Source organism: Megascapheus bottae, chromosome 4 (assembly GCF_031878675.1).
Source record: "Megascapheus bottae isolate mThoBot1 chromosome 4, mThoBot2.hap1, whole genome shotgun sequence".
NCBI classification, from domain to species: domain Eukaryota; kingdom Metazoa; phylum Chordata; class Mammalia; order Rodentia; family Geomyidae; genus Megascapheus; species Megascapheus bottae.
In genome coordinates, this window is record NC_143512.1 from 26399640 (window position 1) to 26420223 (window position 20584).

Below are 20584 nucleotides of genomic sequence, written 5' to 3' on the forward strand. Positions count from 1 at the left end.
TTGTTTCTTTGAGGATTTGTTTTTGAGAGATTCAATTTTTTGAGCTGTAGATATATATCTAGATATGATGCTTTTGTCTGTTTTATGGTTAGTGAAGATCTCCCATTCTGTGGGCTTTCTATTTAACTTGCTATATCCTTTGCCATAGAGAAGCACTGCAGTGTAATGCAGTCCCATTTGTTCAAACTTTCTTTAATTTGGTGTGTTTCTAGGTCTTTATTAAGAAAGTTTTAAACATGAGAAGAGGTATTAGTTTGTGAGAAGTAATGCACCTACTACCTGACCAATGTAACTGTAATCCCTCTATACATTATCTGACAATAAAAAAAGCAAATTTCAACCTGTGCCAAGGTATTTTTGGCTCCCTTATCAAATATTATGTGGCCATAATTCTCTGGGTTGATTTCTGGGTCTTCAGTTCTATTCCATTGGTCCTCAGGCCTGTTCTTGTGCCAATACCAAGCTGTTTTGATTACTATAACTCTGTAAAAGAGTCTAAAGTTTGCTATTTATATTCTTCCAACACTGTTCTTTCTGCCAAGGATTGTATTAAAATTATGAATGTTTCACAAATTTGTGTATCATACTTGCTTAGGGGCCATGCTAATCTCTGTATCATTCCAATTTCTGTAAATATGCTACTGTAGCAAACACTCATTTAACTTTGTATGATGTATTTATTCATTAAGTCATTGTCCTAAGCATACTCACTGAAGTTTGAAAAGAGTAACTAAAGAGGAAACATTTCAAAGGGAGTCATAGCAGTTTCTCAGCGAATAATTCTCAAAAGACCCAGTACCACGATTCATGTGACACTGTAGAAAATAAGTCAGGGCTGGCCACTTGTACACATTCACCCTTGGATAGAGAGATCACCACAGCACCGCATGGATGGTAGGGTCATTAGCTGTGGCAGCTAAATGCTGCACTACAGTGAAGGATCACATCAAACTTTGTGTGATTTTCCTCGGAGTACCTGTCCCTCTGCTCATATTTTCTTTGTGATGTCTATAAACCTTGCCAATGCTATCCCCTCAAAAGGCACATGCATTTTATAAATACCTCATCCTCTGAGACACCGATCTTTGATTTCAAACAGCAATCTGGCCTTTCTCCCTTCTCACTCTGTTCATCTGTTTTTATAGTCAACAAGAGTAGGCAGAGATGGAAAGATGGATGGTGTGTGGCATACACATATGTTGGACATCGTAGGGGCGATGACATATGCAGTACCATCAAAGAAATCTTCTGGAGTTGACGAACACGATTTTTGAAAGTTGTAGCTTTTGTTCATACAGAATTACCACTGAGAGCATGCCTTTAAATTCTTTAATCCAAGGAGCTCTTTATGCCTAAATTCTTGTGTTCCCTTTCAGTTTTGTCTGATCATAAGTCCTCCACTTCCTATTTTAGTTCCCAACTTAATCTCATTCCATGATAAACTAAATAAAATTAAATAGGATAAATTAAAACAGGAAGTTAATGATCCTTGATGACTACCACAGCCACAGGTCACTGGCTGCATTTCAAGGTTCAACCTTCAGAATGTCCCTGCTGAATTCTGAAGGTCAACTGCAAGTAGAGACACAAATCAGTCAGGTCATAAATCACTGAGGGACAGAAATACAGCTTACAATCTGAACACTCTATTTTCAGTTACATAAATGAGTGGAAAATTCTGTTACAAAGTTTGTAAATGAAATTAAAGGCACTACAAGGACCACTTTTCACTTTGATCCCTTCCATATGTATTTTATTCATGTTCTACATTCATTGATAGTATGATAGTTTCTCAGTGTGCTTCCTAGAACACTTGTTAAATACTAAACATTGTCATTGATAACATATAATGACATCTAAGTTCTTAGTGGACTCAGAACATGCCTGAACAATACTTCATGTAGGTCATCAATGATTGAGGGAGGAGGTGAAAGAGACCAGTGCTCTATTAACAGCTCAGAACATGATAATCCAATGTTTCTCCCTCCAAGTAAATTTCTGCAATATTCCTGACTCGTGCGAACTTATTAATATGTAACATTTTGAAGCATATCCAACATTGTATTGCCAATAAGAACAAAGGGCATAGACATTATCTTACACAAAGAATGTTTGAGACAAAAAAAGTGATTAATCTAGAATTTAAAAAAAAACTACATTTGCCTGTATTGGTGTGTGTGTGTGTGTGTGTGTGTGTGTGTGTGTGTGTGTGTGTGTGGTGAAGTGTAGTGCATTTGGGGAGACAGAGATACAACCATGGCCCTCATACATTTTAGTAAAGTACTCTGACACTGCACTAAACCCAGATCTCTTATATGCAAACAAAAGATGTCAGGTCCAAAGGAAAAGTAACTCAATGATCCTGAATTTGGATGAAGCTAGGAGAAGAAGCTCAAGCTTGCTTGCTTGCTTCTTTATTTTTTCCCCTTTCCTTTCCTTTGCCTTTCTTTCCTTCTTTCATTTCTTACCTCCCTGCCTCCCTCCCTTCCCTCCTCCCTTCCCTCCTCCCCTCCCTCCCTCCCTCCCTCCCTCCCTCCCTCCCTCCCTCCCTCCCTTCCTTCCTTCCTTCCTTCCTTCCTTCCTATCTTGGCTTTCTTATTTCATTTCTTTTCTTGTATGGAGGCTTGAGCTCAGGGCCTTGCCCTCTTCCTCAGCTTTTCTACTCACAGCTGGTATTCTATCACCTGAGATCTAGACTTCCATTTTGACTTTTTGCTAGTTCATTGGTAAGGGTGTCTCAGATTTGTCTTCTGGTCTGGCTTCAAATTGCAATTCTCAGATCTCTCAGCTGAGTAGCTAGGGTCATAGGCATGAGCCATTGGTCTTTCTATCTCCATTTCTTGGCTCTATCCTTCTCTGTGTTGATTTCCTTCTTGTGCCTGCTTCCCTTCCTGATTTGATAATTCCCTTTTCCTACAACAATCTTTGTGTAAAGGAAGAAATTTCCAATAAAAGTCCCAGACTCTTTACCTCGAAATAGCCTAACTTTGGCCTGATCCCCAGGTCCACTCCCAGAGGCTGTAATTCCTTAAGGAAAACCTTTGGTCTGTTCACAGAAGAAGGTGAGTAAATACCAATCAAGGTGAAAACAGCAGATGTCCAACACTACCTTGGAATAGGTGATGTGCTATCCTGTGAGTAATGAGATGAGTCACTATCCATCCTCAAAAGTGACCATAGAATCCTGCTACAGGCCACAGAAAATCAGGTTTCAGCTCACCTGTACTCCGAACTAAAAGCAGTGGGAAAAGGTTGCTTCAGATGTAGCAAATGCCAGGTTCTTTTATATGTTCGGGTACAGTCCAGATGTGCAGTTATCAGGAGTGATGATAACAAATCCCGCGTAAGGTAGAGCTTTGCCCACATGACTCACAAGGTCAGTTTTGACTCTAAAATTCTATTATCCTTGTTAATTTCCCCAATTCAGTTTGCAGTACAGGATAAACAAACCAGCCTAATTTGATCTGGAACGTCTGCAGGCTATCACAGGTCATTTAATCTAAAACACATGGCCCAGGCCATTGCTATGTTGTCTGAAGTCATCTAACAGACCTTGTCCTTAACAAGGTCTTCGTGTTACCAGGCTCAGTCTTGGTTCTTTCCAGCCTCTTTGCTTCTTCCACAACTGCTTTTCATTCATTCTCCTTTAGATTGAAACAGAGGAGTTTTCTTCCTTCTGGATTTCTTTTTAAGTCTTATAAATGGTCAATGCACATTTATGATACATTGCTAACATCTTTACTTGGCAAATTAGCTTTCATTTTGAAGGTGACTGAGAAATGAAAGCGAGAGAGAGAGAGAGAGAGAGAGAGAGAGAGAGAGAGAGAGAGAGAGAGAGAGAGAGAGAGAGAGTTAAAATCATCATAGTTCTTAGGGTTTGTTTGTTTGTTTTTTCTCAAGGCTGGTACTCTACCACTTGAGCCATTGCCCTATTTTTGTTTATTTTGTTGGTTAATTGGAGATAAGGGACTCATGAAAGTTCCTATCTAAGCTGGCTTCTAACTGCATTTCTCAGATTCCAGCCTGCTGGAAGCCACCAGCTTCCGGCTGGACAAAGCTTTATTTAAACAAAATTTCAGAGACAGAGAAATGAGACCTAGAAATTTATATTAGCATTAATTTATCAAGTATTCTATTATGATCAATATTATATTTGGAGTACTAAAACTGAGAGTTCTTCCTTTAAAAAATGTCCATGTGTGTTAATATTACATACTTTAAATACATTTAAAATAAGTTCTTTAATAGCTAAAAGTGTGAAAACTGCCATGTTATAGAATCTAGCCTCAACTAAATTTTTTTTTTCCTAGGGTCTGGCCATTCTCAGTAATAATTGTCAATGTTTCTTGTCTTTTGTAGTGAATGTTGTGTCCATGCTACAGGAGTTCTGGGAAAGTAAGCAGCAGCAGAGAGCCAGCTTCCCCAGTGAAGGGCTCGTGGTGTATGAGTCAATGCCTTCAGCTGGACCCCCCTTCGTGAGCTATGTGACTCTCCCAGGGGGAAGCTGTTTTGGCAACTTCCAGGTAAGAAGCAGACATCGATTTCTCAGTGAAAGTTAACTAAGTTAAAACAGGAAAAATAAACTCTTGTAAAATGATGAAGTTGGGCAGGGACTGGGGCCTAGTAGGGAGTGTTTGCATGAAGCCATGGGTTTTATTCTCTGCTACCACATACACAGGAAAAGCCAGAAGTAGAGCTGTGGCCCAAGTGGTAAAGCACTAGCCTTGAACATGAGCAAAATAAGCCCCAGGTTCTGAGTTCAAGCCCCAGGACGGGGAAAAAAAAAAAAACACTTGAAAAAGAAAAGCAAATAGAAAAAGAAAAAAATGATAAAGTTTCCAGGCACTGTGGCTCATCACCATAACACTAGCTACTGAGGAGGCTGAGATCTGAGGATCTTGACTCAAAGCCAGCCTTGGCACTAAAAAGCCTGTGAGGCTTTTATCTCCAATTAACCACCAAAAAACCAGAAGTGACAGTGTACCTCAAGGGACAGGGTGGTAGCCTTGAGGCGAAAAGCTAAGGGACAATGCCCATGCTTAGAATTCAAGTCCCAGGACCAACAACAACAATAAAAAAAAATGATGAAATTATTTTGTTTAGAGACAGTAAGGAAAGTTGTGCCATATGCTACTATGTTTGCTGAAAAAACATGTTTTAATTTTTTAAAGGAGAGTGTTTTATTTAGGGATATAACCTAATAATTCTTTATAAAGCATGAATTTTATAATGTACTTTTTATATACTATACAACCGCTGCTTTCTCTTGCAACAAATATTCTGGAACATGATTTACAAAACAAGGAAATACCCTTCAATAGAAGCTCCACTTTTATTAATTGTTATCAAATATTAATCAATTTAATTAATATAGGACACAAAAAGAGCCTGAACCAACTACACAAGACTGAAAACTGGGATCAATCACTTTTGCCTAGGCCAACTTCTTCCTCTATCTACCTTAATACCCTTGAGAAACTTATCTAACTTACAAATTTCCACAAGTTTGGGATACAAAATAATATCCACAGAATTGATGTATTGAGCATGGTAACTTGTGCCTTAGAGAAGTTTCTATTAACATTCTTATAAAGATTTTAAAGAATCAGCCAGCTGGTTAAATTTTTATGCTGATGAGGATGTGTAAATAATAACATTGCTTTCTAGTTATATGCTTACACAAAAACATTTGCCTATATTACTGTTAACATCTGGTTATCCTATGTGTGACAAATGCTCATTGAGTAAGAAATATCAAGCATTCATCTGAGAATAAGGTCTGTAACCTGAGAGAATCAATGCACAAAAAGTGATGGTAATTATAGAGCCATATCTAAGGGTTAATGAAGGCATACAAAAGGGTCTTCTAATTTTGCCAGTATTCTTTAAGTACCTCTTTAATGCAATAAACTCTTAATTTTCTGTAACTGGCATAGATACATTTCTTATAGTTACAAACATTAGAAAATTCATACACCATCAATTTTCCTTCTTATCTTTGACAACTAAGAAGTCCACAGGCAAACTATCAGCATATGTTTGTGTAATGTAAGTCTACAGAATGTAATGCCATATTTTAAGGCTAATATCATAACTGATATTATTTATTTTCTACTTTATCTACCCTTTTAATTTATTGCCTTACTCATTTATTTTATCCTGTGGCGTGGTAGATGTTTTACATAGTCTCAAATCCTTCATGGAGTGAAGGGTCTAACTTAAGAAACAAATCACAAACCCATACTTCTAAGACATCAAAGGCTTCTTAGGAATGTAAGTGCATACTGAGATTTGCAGCTAAGGGTATCTTGGCCAGTCAGAAAAGGAAAGCTGACATTCTCTGCATAAGGAATGATGTGTGCGGAGGTATTCAGCAATAAAAAATAAACGTTAAAAAAAACCCATGAGCATATTCAGAATTGTGGGAGCATAAGTGTCAGTGTACGTGGCAAAGGTCCATGGGAAGTACAATTGTAAAGCAGCTAAGAGAGCATAAAGTCTTGCAAAGAAGTAAAGGGCCTGTGTTCTATGAGATCAAAGGCTCGGGATGGTGTCAGAAGGATCACTTTGGCAGTGCTGCGAAGATACCTCACATATAAATTAAGCGCTGTCACTCATTCAGTGCCCCTGAAATGAGCAGAATGTGTCATGTATTTAGGAAGAAAAGTGAAAGGCCTTCAGTAGGATGGGATTCAGGATTTAGGATGCATGTCAGCATTGACCTTAACCACTGGGACAAAGAACAAAGGAGGAAAGTGGGGATTGTGGAAGCTGAGAACAGAGTCGGTAAGACTCTGGGGCTATGTCTGCGGGAATCACCACCAAGTGAAGATGCATGATATGAGAAGATCAAGAAGTTATGTGTTGTTAGGAATGGTTTGGAGAAGAAGAAGAAGAAGAAGAAGAAGAAGAAGAAGAAGAAGAAGAAGAAGAAGAAGAAGAAGAAGAAGAAGAAGAAGAAGAAGAAGAAGAAGAAGAAGAGGAGGGGGAGGGGGAGGGGAAGGGGAAGGGGAAAGGGAAGGGGAAGAAGAAAAAGGAAGGGCACAAAGGCTCACTCTTGTAATCCTAGTTACTGAGGAGGTTGAGATCTGAGGATCATGGTTCAGCCCAGGCACTAAAGTCCGTAGGCTCTTCTCTCCAATTAACCACTTGAAAACCAAAAGTTGCCCGGTGGCTCCAGGGGTAGGGCGGTAGCCTTGAGCTGAAGAGCTCAGGGACAACGCCCAGGTCCAGAGGTAGGGAGATAGCCTTGAGCCCAGGCCGAGTGCAAGCGTTATTGCGCACGCGCGTGCACACACACACACACACACACACACACACACACACACACACACACAAACAAATGAACAACAACAACAACAAAAAAGACTCCTTCTCTGAATGTTGTAGAAAAAATATAAAGAGCCGGAAGGGGAGTAGGTTTGGAAACGAAGGCAGGTGATATCTTGAGACTGAAATGCAAAGACCTGAACTCAACCATATTACACACAACCAGTGAGATGAGCCCATAGACGATGATGGTCTGCTTGGGGGACAATGGGGAAGATGGAGGGAAGGCATGTCGCAATTTAATTCTCACCAGGCCTTTCAGAAATCTAGGCTAAGCTAAGCTAATTAACACTGAAAAGGAAAACTAATCCTCATATAACCTGAAGAGATGGGTCAGAATTTGATGGACTGCACTTAGAGTGCAAAATAACAACGTAGACATTTTATGAGAAAAGGCAAGTAAACAAGTGAGCCAAGTAATTCAGACAACAGAAGAAACAAGAGCACAAGAATAATATACAAGAAAATCTCATTTTAAAAACAGGTTAAACAAGTTAATATATAAATACAGTATCATAAAAAGACCCTATCTGGATGTATTTTTTCCTTTGGTAGATCATGGGGCTTGAACTCTGTCCTTGAGCTCTTCACTCAAAGCTACCACCCTACCCCTTGAGCCACAGCACCACTTTTAGTTTTCTGATGGTTAATTGGAGATGAGTCTCACAGACTTTTTGTGCCTGGACTGGCTTTGAACCTCGGTCCTCAGATCTCAGCCTCCTGAGTAGCTAGGAATACAGGCATGTGTCACCAGCACGGTTAATTGCTCTTTTAAGTAAACTGCTATCCATCAGCCCTACACAGCCAGAGAACTATGTGAGTCTGCCTTTCTTTCTTTCTTTCTTTCTTTCTTTCTTTCTTTCTTTCTTTCTTCCTTCCTTCCTTCCTTCCTTTCTTCCTTCCTTCTTTCCTTCTCTCTGTCTCTCTCTCTGTCTCTCTTTCTGTCTGTCTCTCTGTCTCTGTCTCTGTCTCTGTGTCTCTCTCTCTCTCTCTCTCTCTCTCTCTCTCTCTCTCTCTCTCTCTCTCTCTCTCTTTCTTTCCTTCTTTTTTATGGTGCTTGAATTCGGCCTGGGCGCTGTTCCTGAGCTCTTCTGATCAAGGATATCACCCTACCTTTGAGCCAAGCCCCACTTCCCATTTTCTAGAGGTTAATTGGAGATAAGAGTCTCGGGTCCTTTTGTGTCCAGGCTGGCTTTGAACCTTGATCCTCAGATCTCAGCCTCCCAAGTAGCTAGGATTACAAGCATGAGCCACCGCACCTGGCAAAACTTATGTTTTTGAAAAGGTAGATGAGAAAAACACATCTTTGAGAAATATACCAAGAAAAACACCAAGATATGCCACATTAAGTATGTGAGAGGAGGTACAATATCAGAATGCTACATAAATAAGTCACAATATTAACAAAGTAAGTATATTGGCTACCTTTTACATAGTAACACTGCCTTATCTTTGCAATTCTTCTATACATATGAAACTATTTCAAGGGAAAATGATTTGTTTTGAGAGGGTTACAGATCTCAAAAGTTTCCTAGAATTTTTTTTTAAATATTGGGGATTGAACCTGGGCCTTTGAGCTATATTCCTATCCCTTTTGTCTGTATTGTATTTTTGAATTAGCATCTCTACTAGGGTTGGCCTTGACCCCTTGGTCTTCTGGGCTCCATGTTCTTTTTATCTAGCATTACAGATACACATCCAGCTGCATTATCTTTTTATCAAAGTCTAAAAGCCTCACTCTGGCAAATAGTCTCTAAAACTGTCCCCAAGTTTTATTTCTTAGAACCTATCTTCTGACACTGATCCTTACCATTTGCATACTCACACTGTGGCCTACTGATGAGTATCGCTGCTACCTTTTCTTCCTGTCTAACCCTTGCCCCACCTTCCAGTACTTCACTCCAGTCACATTCTCCATGATTATTCTCTGAATCTCCTTGCTAGAAATTTCTATCCCCTCTGATTTTCCCAAACAGTTATCTGTCTTTCTACTAGTGTTTGATGTCACCTATCTTATGGTAATGTTACTTATGACATACATGTTTTGTCTGTAGAAATGTAAATTCCTCAAGGATAGGGTCTATATCCTTAAGACTTCAAAAACTGTGTTTTTATGAGTTATTACCTAATATTGAAGTGTATAAAATATTCCAAGAATGAATGAATGAATTTAATGTTTTGCAGTCTCATATATAATCAATAGGCAGCAAAAACACTTCACCTAGTTCTTCAAGGTCATAGATTAGGAAGGAAGACTCAGTAAAACTGAAATCAGTTGATATTATTTCTTTCAGATTTGTACTTAAATTGAGAGGGGATGCTTTTGAAAATACTGATTTAATTACAGTCCAAAAAAATAGAAAGAATCAACAAAACAAGGAGTTGGTTCTTTGAAAACATTGACAAAATTGACAGACCCTTAGCAAATCTTACCAAAATAAGAAGGGAGCATACCAAAATAAACAAAATCATGGAGAGAAGGAAATATCATGACAGAAATTACCAATATCCAGAGCATCATAAGGGAATATTTTTCAAACATTTGTGCCAACAAATGTTTCTAGCCAATATTAACATACCCAAACTTCATCCTAGCCAATATTAACATAACCAAACTGAACCAAGATAAACCAACTAAACAGGCCTATTTCGAGTACTGAAATAGAAATGGCAATAAGAGACCTCCCATCCAAGAAGAGCCCAGGACCTGATGGATTCACAGCTGAATTCTATAAGGTCTTCAAAGCAGAGCTCACACCAATACTCCTCAATGAAACTGAAAGCCAAGGCTTTTTGCCAAACTCATTCTATGAAGCCAGCATAATCCTCATCTCAAAACTAGACAGGGACTCATCAAAGAAAGAGAACTATAGACCCACCTAATCTTTGATACAGGAGCCAAAAAAATAAGATGGAAGAAAGACAGCCTCTTCAACAAGGGATGCTGGCAGAACTGGCTAAGCATGTAGAAAACTAAAGTTGGATCCTTCTATGTCCCCCTGCACCAGCATTAATTCCAAATGGATCAAAGCCTTAAGGTAAAAGCAGATACCCTGAAACTTTACAAGAAGGAAGAGGAGATACACTAGGTCTCCTTTGCACAGGTTGAAACTTTCTTAATGAAGACCCAGAAACACAACAAATTAAAGAAAGTTTGAACAAATGGGATTGCATTAAACTGCAGAGCTTCTGTATGACAAAGGACATAGCTAGCAAGTTAAATGGAAAGCCCACAGAGTGGGAGAAGATCTTCACTAGCCGTACAATAGACAAAAGCTTCATATCTAAAATATTGAATTTCTCAAAAGCAAAATCTCAAAGAAACAACCATCCCATTAAAAGGTGGACTAAAACCTTGAAGAGAGACTTCTCTGAAGAGGAAATAAAAATGGCCTATAAACACATGAAGAAATGTTCAACATCTCTGTCCATAAAGGAAATAAGAATCCACCTCACTCCAGGTGGAATGGGCAGGATCAAGAAATTTAACAAGAGATGCTGGTGGGGATGTGGCCAGAAGGGATCACTACTACACTGTTGGTGGAAGTGTAAACTCGTTCAACCACTGTGGAAAGCAGTATGGCAATTCCTCAAAAGACAAAACATAGAGCTCCCCTATGACCCAGCAATCCCACTTCTGGGTATTTACCCAAATGTCCAGAAACAAGGGCATAGTAAACTTACTAGCACAACAATGTTCATTTCAGCATTATTTACCATAGTGAAAATATGGAACCAATCCAGATGCTCCTCAGTAGATGATTGGATCAAGAAGATGTGGTACTTATATACAATGGAATTCTATGCTGCCATCAGAAGGAATGACAGCACCCCATTTGTAAGGACCCCATTTGTAAGGACTTGGAAAAAAATCATACTAAGTGAAGTAAGCCAGAGCCAAAGGAACATAGGCTCAATGGTTTCCCTCATTTGTAATAATTAGTACACATCTAGGACTCTCCTAGCAGAGGACCACACTAGCTCAAAAGTTATGCACATAAGATCATATAGGATGAGACTAAATAAAATGAACTCTAGGATATGGAGACAAGATGTTTACATTTGTGATTGTTGTTCTTTTTTCTCTTTTGCCCTTATGGTTAATCTCATGTTGTTACTGTATCTGACTTTGTTACCTGGTATATTTTATATATGATTCTTTATTTGAAATAGAGAAGTGAAGGAAGGGAAACAAGATGATTGGGAAGGGGTGGGGGAGGGAAATGGGGACAAAAACATGAGAAGGAGTATCAATGTGTGAGAAGTAATGTACCTACTACCTGACAAATGTAACTGTAACCCCTCTATTCATTTCTCTGACAATGAAATAAAATATAAAAGAAAAGGAAATAGTGGTTTAGAGCCCTCTTATTCTCTCTGGATTGAATGTATCTAAAGCAACTTCCCCTACCTTTTATACTATAAATAGCCAACCCTGGCTATTCTCACTCATAGGCATATATTATATTTGTTCATAATTAATAAATGCTTCTGGAGTCTATTTGGACCATAACGTATTTGGCAGATCAGTGGCTACATCAAAATGTAAGTCAAAGAAATTATATTGTTCTTATGGTTGCTACCTTGAGAACAATGAATTTCCCTATCATTTCATAAATTTTGACCCCAAATGATAGGATTTCCCACAGGCAGCAGTTCCAACATCTTCCTTATGACCTTTACAAAAACAAAAACTTAGATGAAAAACTGAGCATCTGAGCAGGGTGGCCCCTTGGTAATTTCTCTGATGATTTTAGGATCTCCTTCTCCTTATGTTTAAACCATCATATTTTAAGGTTCTCTGGAGGATTGTTAACATCCTTGCTTAAAAAGATCCAGAATTTCCTGAAGCAAATATGTTTCTAAAATGTATTTGGATGCTTAGCTGCCAAATCAGGCCTCTTAACCCATGTGGCCCTCCAAAATATGATTTGATGAAGGAAAAAGTAAAGAAGCAAAACTTTTCTAAAAGTACTGTCCTTACACTTTACTTTGCCAGCTCAGAAACCATCCTAAATGCTATTTTCACCATATAGTATTTCATGTTTTAGCCAGCAGTTGGCATATAAGAGCCCACATACTCATTCTTGCAATGCCTTTCACATAATCAAATGTCACCCCTGTGCCTTGCAAATCATTTCATGATGGATTGTTAATGCCAAGACCATGTGCTAGCACACGGAGAAACCATTATGCCAGCAGTAGCCTTCTTACTGAGCCATGCACGTCACCTCCAGTGGTGCCAAGTAATTGAAAATACTTGACGTGGAGTTTGGGACTGGATTGCAGGGCTAATCCTTCTGGTTTCAGGCAGTTTCATGAAAGCCAGAAGAGATTATGCCTATTCATTCTTTACAAAAGTGGCATTCAGACTGAACATTAGCTTTCTGACCAATCAAAGGAATACAGTCCAGTGAATGTCCCCTACTAGACACAATCTACTTGTGTTTATGCAGAAAAACTTCCCATTGAAGTAATTGGGAAACTTGGGTCCTTGAAGACTAATTAAAGACTTTTTAGTTATTTGTAACACTGAGAGAGAGAGAGAGAGAGAGAGAGAGAGAGAGAGAGAGAGAGAGAGAGAGAGAGAGAGAGACAGACAGACAGACAGACAGACAGACAGAGAGAGACAGAGAGAGACAGAGACAGAGACAGAGAGACAGAGGAGAGAGAGAGAAAGAGAGAGAGAGAGAGAGAGAGAGAGAGGGGGGGGGGGAATGTATCTCAAACTCAGGCCTTGATGCTCTACTACAGTGTAGAGAATTAAAAGTAAAATTTGGGTTTTATTTTTGAATTTTTACAATGAGTGATTTTTCAGGGAGTTAGATTGAAGCACCTTATTATTGGTTGTGCCTTTTCTAGAAGCTCCCTTCTAATATGAACTAGAAATCCACGCATTCTGCATGTGTTTTCTTGGTGCCACCTCTCTCTAGGCAGCTCATCCTTCCCTATCATGAGTGCTTGCAGTAATTTCCATGTTTTACAATAAGAGCAACTCAGGGGCTGACACATCACTGCTTGTTTCCCTCTTGATAAGCTAGAAGGAAAGGCTTTAACTCTTTCCATCGTTGTTTTTGTGTCTAAATCCAAAAGAGAAATTGAGTATTTTGTCTGATTTTGTATTTTGATTTAAAAGGTTTGTGATTCAAGGTTTGTTTCTACATCCATGATGCGATCCTCTATAAAGAATTCACTGTAGACTTGAATTAAAGAATTCATTCTTATTTTGAGTATCAGCAAAAGTTCCCTTGGATATAGTACTATCCTATACAATTATTTACATGCATGAATTATAATTAAATTTTAAAATGTCACACACATATATCGACATGGGTGCCTGACTTATTTGAAGTGTGGGATGTTTGCTTATTAGATATCATTCTCTTTCATGTAATGATGTTGATTTTGTTAAGGCTGTGTCACAGAAAATAACCATAGTTGTTAGACACTAAGCTAGTTATGTAATGCTCAGGTACCGCATGAATTTCAAACAGTCACTATCTCCACAGGCGAACTGCTAATTGAATTTTTCTTCCTTTATATCAAGGTAGCAGCCTGAAATCTAGGGAGACTGGGAAGGGTCAGGGCAAAAGAGTTTTTCTCTGAAAGACAATGACTTTATTTAATGGCCTTTGCTTACCATGTCACAATAAAGGTCAAATCAAAGTCCTTGCCTAGTAAAATACCTTGGAAAAAATGTCTTTGGCATGAATTGTATTGCTTAAAGCAAGTTAAAAATGTTTAATTTTGTCTTATTTTGGTTACTCCAAGAAGTAAGCACTTTATCTGTGTGAGCACATAAAAAAACTCCACATGTTATATATTCTCATGTATTATATGAGTCTTCTTAAAGTTCAAGGAAGTAAAAGGATATTAAATCACAAGGAAATAAGTTTATGAAATTAAGTTTTTCCCAGATGGGAATGACTGAGAGACAATTTGATCAGTTCTTATATTTGACTAAATAGAATAGTGATGCTCCCTTCACTTAAAACTGAATCAAAGTTAGCTTAACATTCTATACTCCAAAGAGAGATTCAGTGTCTTCTGTAAAATTGTGATTATTATATGGCACCGATGCTATTTCAATGGTAAATATTTCTTTCTGAAATTATCCCTGACTTCCTGTCTACCTTTACCACTCTGTAGCTTAGACTAAGAGGCACTGCACACTATGTGTGTCATAACTTCTAAGACTTCCTGGTTTAAAAACAAGTCTCTTCAGAAAAGCATCCTGTTTTTTAAAACTAATGAGGCCCAAGAATAAAATGTAGCTATAGCCCTACCAAGTCATGTCAGTGAATTATCAAACTTTAATAGCCTGCCTTTTAAATTGGAAGGGCATATTGTCTTAATGAGCCACTTTATTTATTCCCCAGCTTCTTTACCTAGTTTTAGACTGCTTGGGATCTGAAGAGAACAGTAGAGTGGCATAAAAGGAAAACTTAGAAAGACCCTGTGGTGAGTGAAAACTTCATGCTCTCTTCCCTGGACTGTCCATCCTGGTACATAAACATGAGAAAGATGCTCTCCCTCACTACGGCCTATTAAGTAGAGCTTGCATCTGACTTCCTCCATTGTCTCATTTCTCTCATATGCAACCCTTTATATCAAAGCTATTATTTTTTTTAAAACCTGAGCCCTAATCGATTCATCTTGTCTTCACCTTAACTTGAAAAAAAAATGATGAGATTAAAAAGAAGAAAGATAACAATAAAAAAGAAAGAAAACTGAAGTCCTCAAGGAGCACAGTACAATATGGGTTTGTAATAGTTACCAGGGGCTTGGGTCTTGGTATGTGTGTGGAATGGCATTTGCAGCAGAGGTAAACGAGGAGAAGGCCAGGTGGTTTATATTATAAAAATAACATTCTGACCCACCATGTGCCTGAAAAGTTTCTTTCAGTTGACAGGAACTGGAGAGGTTTCTCTGAAAATTGGACTCTCAAACCAGCCTTCCCCCACCCCCAGCAAAGACGCCTGTTCCCTAGGCTCACAGACCTCTAAATTGTTCCCCACAGCCTGACCTGTGCAGAGACACAGTGTTCACTTGGGTGACTGAGTTTCAACCGTTGCCCTTTCTCACATCACCATCTGGATGGGAGGAAATACTAATATACCCACAATTAGAGAAATTGGAACACATGCAAATGTTCAAGCTTCGGCCAGGGCAGACAAAATCTTAAAGAGCTGAAAATACCAAGGCCTTGGCTTGGAGCAATTTTTTCTTTCCCTGTCAAGATGCAACAGAGGTGTTGGTGACACTGACCAGAGTCAGCAGCCATACACATAACTCTTATGTCACTTGCTGAGACTCAAATGACAAGTTGCAAAAATAAAATGTCCTTAACCACCCGAATGACAGAACAGCCCACAGGAATGGAGCAAGAATTCTCACCTCTCATTGTCAGTTTATTTGGTTCTGCCACCTGCAATGTCCTGGGTCTGGCTCTTGGGTATAACATGCTGTTGAGTGAATGCTTCTAAATAACACTGGCCTGCTCTTGACCCCAGAGAGGGGGTCATCTTTAACTCAGTTAACATGGAGATACACTCTGCAGCTTTTCTATTGTATTAGTCTTTTAAAAATCTGCTATTAGTGTCGTAACTCCTTAGGTACTCTTGAAAGACACTGAAAAAAGTATGCCTAACTTTGGATCTAAAGGCATTTCCCCTTAATCTTTAAAACACATATAAGAACAATCCTGGAAAGTCTGTTACTTACAATGAAGAACAATCTCTGTGTGAATGTGTTTTCTCATACATCCCTAAAGAAAGTACTGTCATTGGGATGTATGTTCAGTAAAAATCTTATGGTGCAAAAATGCCTTAATATGTTCAGTCAGCTTATTTTTGAAACTAAAGCATGGAAAAAAATCTAATCAAATGAGAGCTACCAGCAACGTTACTGCTCAGAGTCTAAATATGTCAACTTGGCTAGAAGATGTTCTCTAACAGAGATTAGCAATCTCTATCAGAGATTTAGCAATTAACGATAAACTGAATTTCTTATAATAACTTGTCTGTTATTTTGTTTCAATTCTTTTAAGATCTATCCATCCTAAAAAGTGACTAGCAACTACTTTAAGAATAGTCTACAATTAATCTTAGTTGGATCTTGCCATAGCATGGTAGGAAATGATCACTAGATAAAAGTAAAACTGCTGAGCAGAAAAATAAAATTGAAAACTGCCTATAATCCTACTCGGGAGTGTAGGATGTAAGGATCACAAGTAGTTCAAAGCCAGCCCAGGCAGGAAAGTCTACGTGACTCTTATCTCCAATTAATCATCAGAAAAGCAGAAGTGTTGCTGTGGCTCAAAGTGGTAGAATGCTAACCTTGAGCAAAAAGGGCTCAGGGACAGTGCCCAGGCCTCATGTTCAAGCCCCATGACCAACGGCAAGGAAAACAAAAGCAAACAATAACAACAACAAACTTGAATGCTTATTTTTTTATTAGTTGGGTAGAAGTAAGTACTTTCTCTATTGAGATCTCAGCACTTGAGATGCTAACAGAAGACAATTTGCTACAAAGATAAAGAAACTTCTACATCAGCCCATGCAAATCACAATGCCAGCTTCCCCTCCCTACCGCCAATCACTGAATATATTTCCTAAAGTTGTTCCCTACCTTGCACAAGTCTCAGGTCCCATAAACTTGATTCTGTCCCTGCCAGTCAGAAATGAAAAAGGCAAAGTCAGTGGAGCAACGTTCTTCTAAGAGTAGTCCTAAGGTGCTTCAGAATCAGCTGGAAAGGTAAATTAAGCAAACACCCTCTCTCTCAATGATTCATCTGGGGAATAAAAAGACTGATTCAATAGGTCAGCATGGAGACTGAGAATATACTGATTTAACAAGTTCCCAATGACTGTAACATGAACAATAAAAAATATTTAAACTGTGGTTCCAAACTCCTGAACTAGACTTGGTGGTGATTTTTGTAGGTTCACTTATGGGTCCCCAATGTTTTGTTGATAATATAAACTTTGAAATAAAATACAAAGCCAGGAAAAGATGGACTAGTTGGGGGGAGGTTCATACTCAGTACAACTGGGAAAGTTTAATATAAATGACTCTTGCTCTTGTAGAGTTACCAAACATTTCTTAAAATTATTGAGCAACCCAATGTAGTAGAATTCCCAAAACCCTTGACACTGGACTTAACCAAGAGGGATTGCACAGCCAGGAGACACTTCCTATAGGATAAGAAACTTCCTCCCCAGTCTCTTCTTAGGCGTCCCTTCCATCTGTTTTCTTTCCCCATACAGATCCAAAAATCATGGTATCAAGGTGATCATTAGGACAGTTTTCTTCTCAGTGAGCAATCCATTTCCACAGTGAACTGAATGTTTCTTGGCTTTTGCTTTTGAAGTAAGTCAAGTTTCTCAGTTAGGGACAGGAGGCACTCCTGGAAACTTCTGCCAAAATGATCCAGGGGGGATTAAAGTTGTATTGTCTAGAATGTTGTTCTGGTTTAAGAAATGTTATGTGACCTTAACCATACGATATAATCCATTGTGAGTGACTATTTCCGTGAGAAAAAAATAATAGTGTGTGATCAAAATCCAACACTGAAGTTAGACTTGGGGGTGAATCTTGTTTTATTCGTGTTTTCATGTTTCTACAACTGTGAAATAAGAATGAAGACAAAACCAACTCTGTAAGATAGTTATGGTAACAAAACATGATTAAAACCATAAAGTTTAGCACGTAGCATAGCACAGAGCATCAGCAATGAACTCATGGTTATTGAGCTCATCCTCAAGAGTGTATGCTAAGGGAATTCCTAATTTTCAGCAGTAAAGCCTTTGCAGTAGTTGCATAGTGCTGCATAACAACTGGCCTCAAAACCTACCACATTTGCTGTCGCATACAATCCATGAGCAGCGGAATGCTGGAAGCTTTTTGGCTGGATGGTTCTGCTTTCCTGAAGATTGCAGTCAAGCTGCCTTGTGTCTCTGCTGTCAGGCTGAAATGCTGTCATCTAAAGGCTTGACTCCTTCTTGGGATGGTGTTAGGTGGAGAAGACTTTTCTTACTTGCTATGAGGCTGTCTTTCAATGATGCTGCTCAAAACATGGCAGCTGTCTTTTCCTCAAGCAGTTAATCAAAAAACAAAGGTAAGCAGCAACAAGATAGAAGCCATAGGCAGCGTTATAATCTAATTTCAGATGTGACATGATATCAACCCAGTATACTGCCATGTGGCAAGGACTATACAAGATATGCATTCCAGGAGTGAGGAATCACTGGGGCCATCTTGCAAACTTGCTACCATTGCCTTTAAAAAAAAGGCTTCCCCAAGTAATGTCACAGTCACTCTTATTTTTAATTTTAGGAGTCTTTGAAATTAGTATAATGGTTTATAATTGACCAGCAAATGAAAGGCATCTGAGCACCAAGACAAGTGTCTTAGGGGGGTCTGTTGACCACTTGGCAAGGATGTGGTTCCACATGCTTAAGAAATCCACAGCTGATTTTCATAAAATCTCAACCATTAATATTCCAGCTCTGCACTTCTACGAAGTGCAAAGGACAGAAGTTGTCTCCACATGAAGAAGTAAGAATGCTTAGCAGACAAGGCACACATTACAAATCTGTATTTATGATGGGATCTGGCTGAAAAACAGCAAGAGTAAACCATGCAATGTGGGCAGTCTATTACAGCAGGAAGCTGCTTTGAAATAACATCGTACTTCACTCTCCTTCTGATTGATGTCTTTGACCACCAGACTGGTATGGACAACAATAAAATTGTTCTGTCCCTTGCCATCTTTTATTTTGTTTTGTTTTATTTTATTTTTATAGCGATTCTCACTGCTTGGTAGGACTTTGACCATACCTTTCTTATATAATATCTACACTATGATTTACATATATCAAGCAGGCTGCAGTTGGACTGAGTTCTTACCCAAGTACAGCTTCTCTTAAAAAACGTTGAAAGAAAAAAATATTCAGTAATGACTGCCTTGGATGATTAGTTTCAGAATTTAGAAAGAAGCGGCTGGTTAGCATGGTGGACATTTTGAAGTACTTGTCTTTCAAAAATGTAAAGAGCCATAGAAAAAGAAAGCACTTGGATGGATCAGAATTTATTTTATTTTACGTACTTATTAATAGGTTACACCTTCTCCCTCATTTTAAGGAAAGATCCTGTGCATTCAAAGAACAAAGTAAGTAAAGACATGTGTCTGCCTTCACATCTTGATGCTGGTTGGGTTTCCCTAGTCATTTTTCCTCACTTCCTGGGTAAATGCTCTTTCTGTTTTCAGCCCGCCCAGCTGCACTTTGATCTCTGAAGCAGTGCCATTTGGTTGTAAATGTATGTGGCTCCTTTGATCTAGTACTTAGCTGGTCTTATTTAAAATAGATAACTTCTTTTATCTACTAGTGTTTACTAGGTCTCTTACTCTCTATGAAAGATGTTTTAAATGCTATTATTTAGATAGAGAGCTGTTTCTTAAGAGTGCTGGGATCTGAATCCAATTCTCCAAATTGTAAAGTCCTAGCAGCTCTATTGTAGCTTTTGTAAAGCCAAATTGCTATTAAAATGTGCTGCTGCTACAGATGTCAGGTAATACTTGCAAGAAATTTGTTTGCTTTTTAATGAGGAACTGAGTTTTCTTAGGAATAGTAAACATATTCTGCACTTAGGCAAAAATGCTTATATTAGAGAGTTTAAACATAGTATCCAATTATCCCTATGCAATCCAGGCATGAATGAATACATTATATTACTAGATTATATATGCCACATAAGGTGTGTTGAAATGGTACTCTCATTTTTTAAGAATAAGAATTTTGTACATATAAGTACACATGCACACAAACACACCTTTCAATCTTTTAAGAGAATTTCTTAGTGCTTTTTTGTTTCTGATTTTCCTAAGTTGAATTTTCTTATCCAATAAACTGTTACAGAGGCAGGGAACACAACAGCAACTACAACTAACATTCCTTCCTTAGAGGACTCACAAACTGGGGTTGAAGGGGCAAACAGAGCATGAGCAAGAAATTACTCTCAAGCATGGACAGTATCTCCCATGGACATTTTGCTCTGTTTGAAGGGTTGTGATAGCTTTCCCTCAGTGTGACACAATCCCTGGTAAAATTGACATAGGAGAAGGAATCATTGTCTCTGCTTATGGTTTCAGTTCACAGTCAGTTGACTCCATTGTTTCTGGTCCTATGGTGAGGCAAAGCATCGTGACAAGGGATACATAGCTAAGTTGCTGGCCTCAAGGTGGCCAGGAAAT

At 38.6% G+C, this 20584-nt stretch overlaps 1 protein-coding gene and 1 non-coding gene across 3 annotated transcripts in view; one reads left to right on the forward strand and one right to left on the reverse strand.

Annotated features, from left to right (window-relative positions):
- Lix1 (limb and CNS expressed 1) overlaps positions 1–20584 on the forward strand; it is a 52689-nt gene that overhangs the window by 18747 nt on the left and 13358 nt on the right. For both annotated transcript variants that reach the window (XM_090331109.1, XM_090331108.1), the window contains exon 2: positions 4360–4523. In XM_090331109.1, the coding sequence (XP_090187235.1) occupies positions 4360–4523 (164 nt within the window). The remainder of the gene's footprint in view (positions 1–4359; positions 4524–20584) is intronic.
- On the reverse strand, positions 551–654 carry LOC150064181 (U6 spliceosomal RNA). The gene has a single exon (XR_016535361.1). It is a non-coding gene; the product is annotated as a U6 spliceosomal RNA (small nuclear RNA).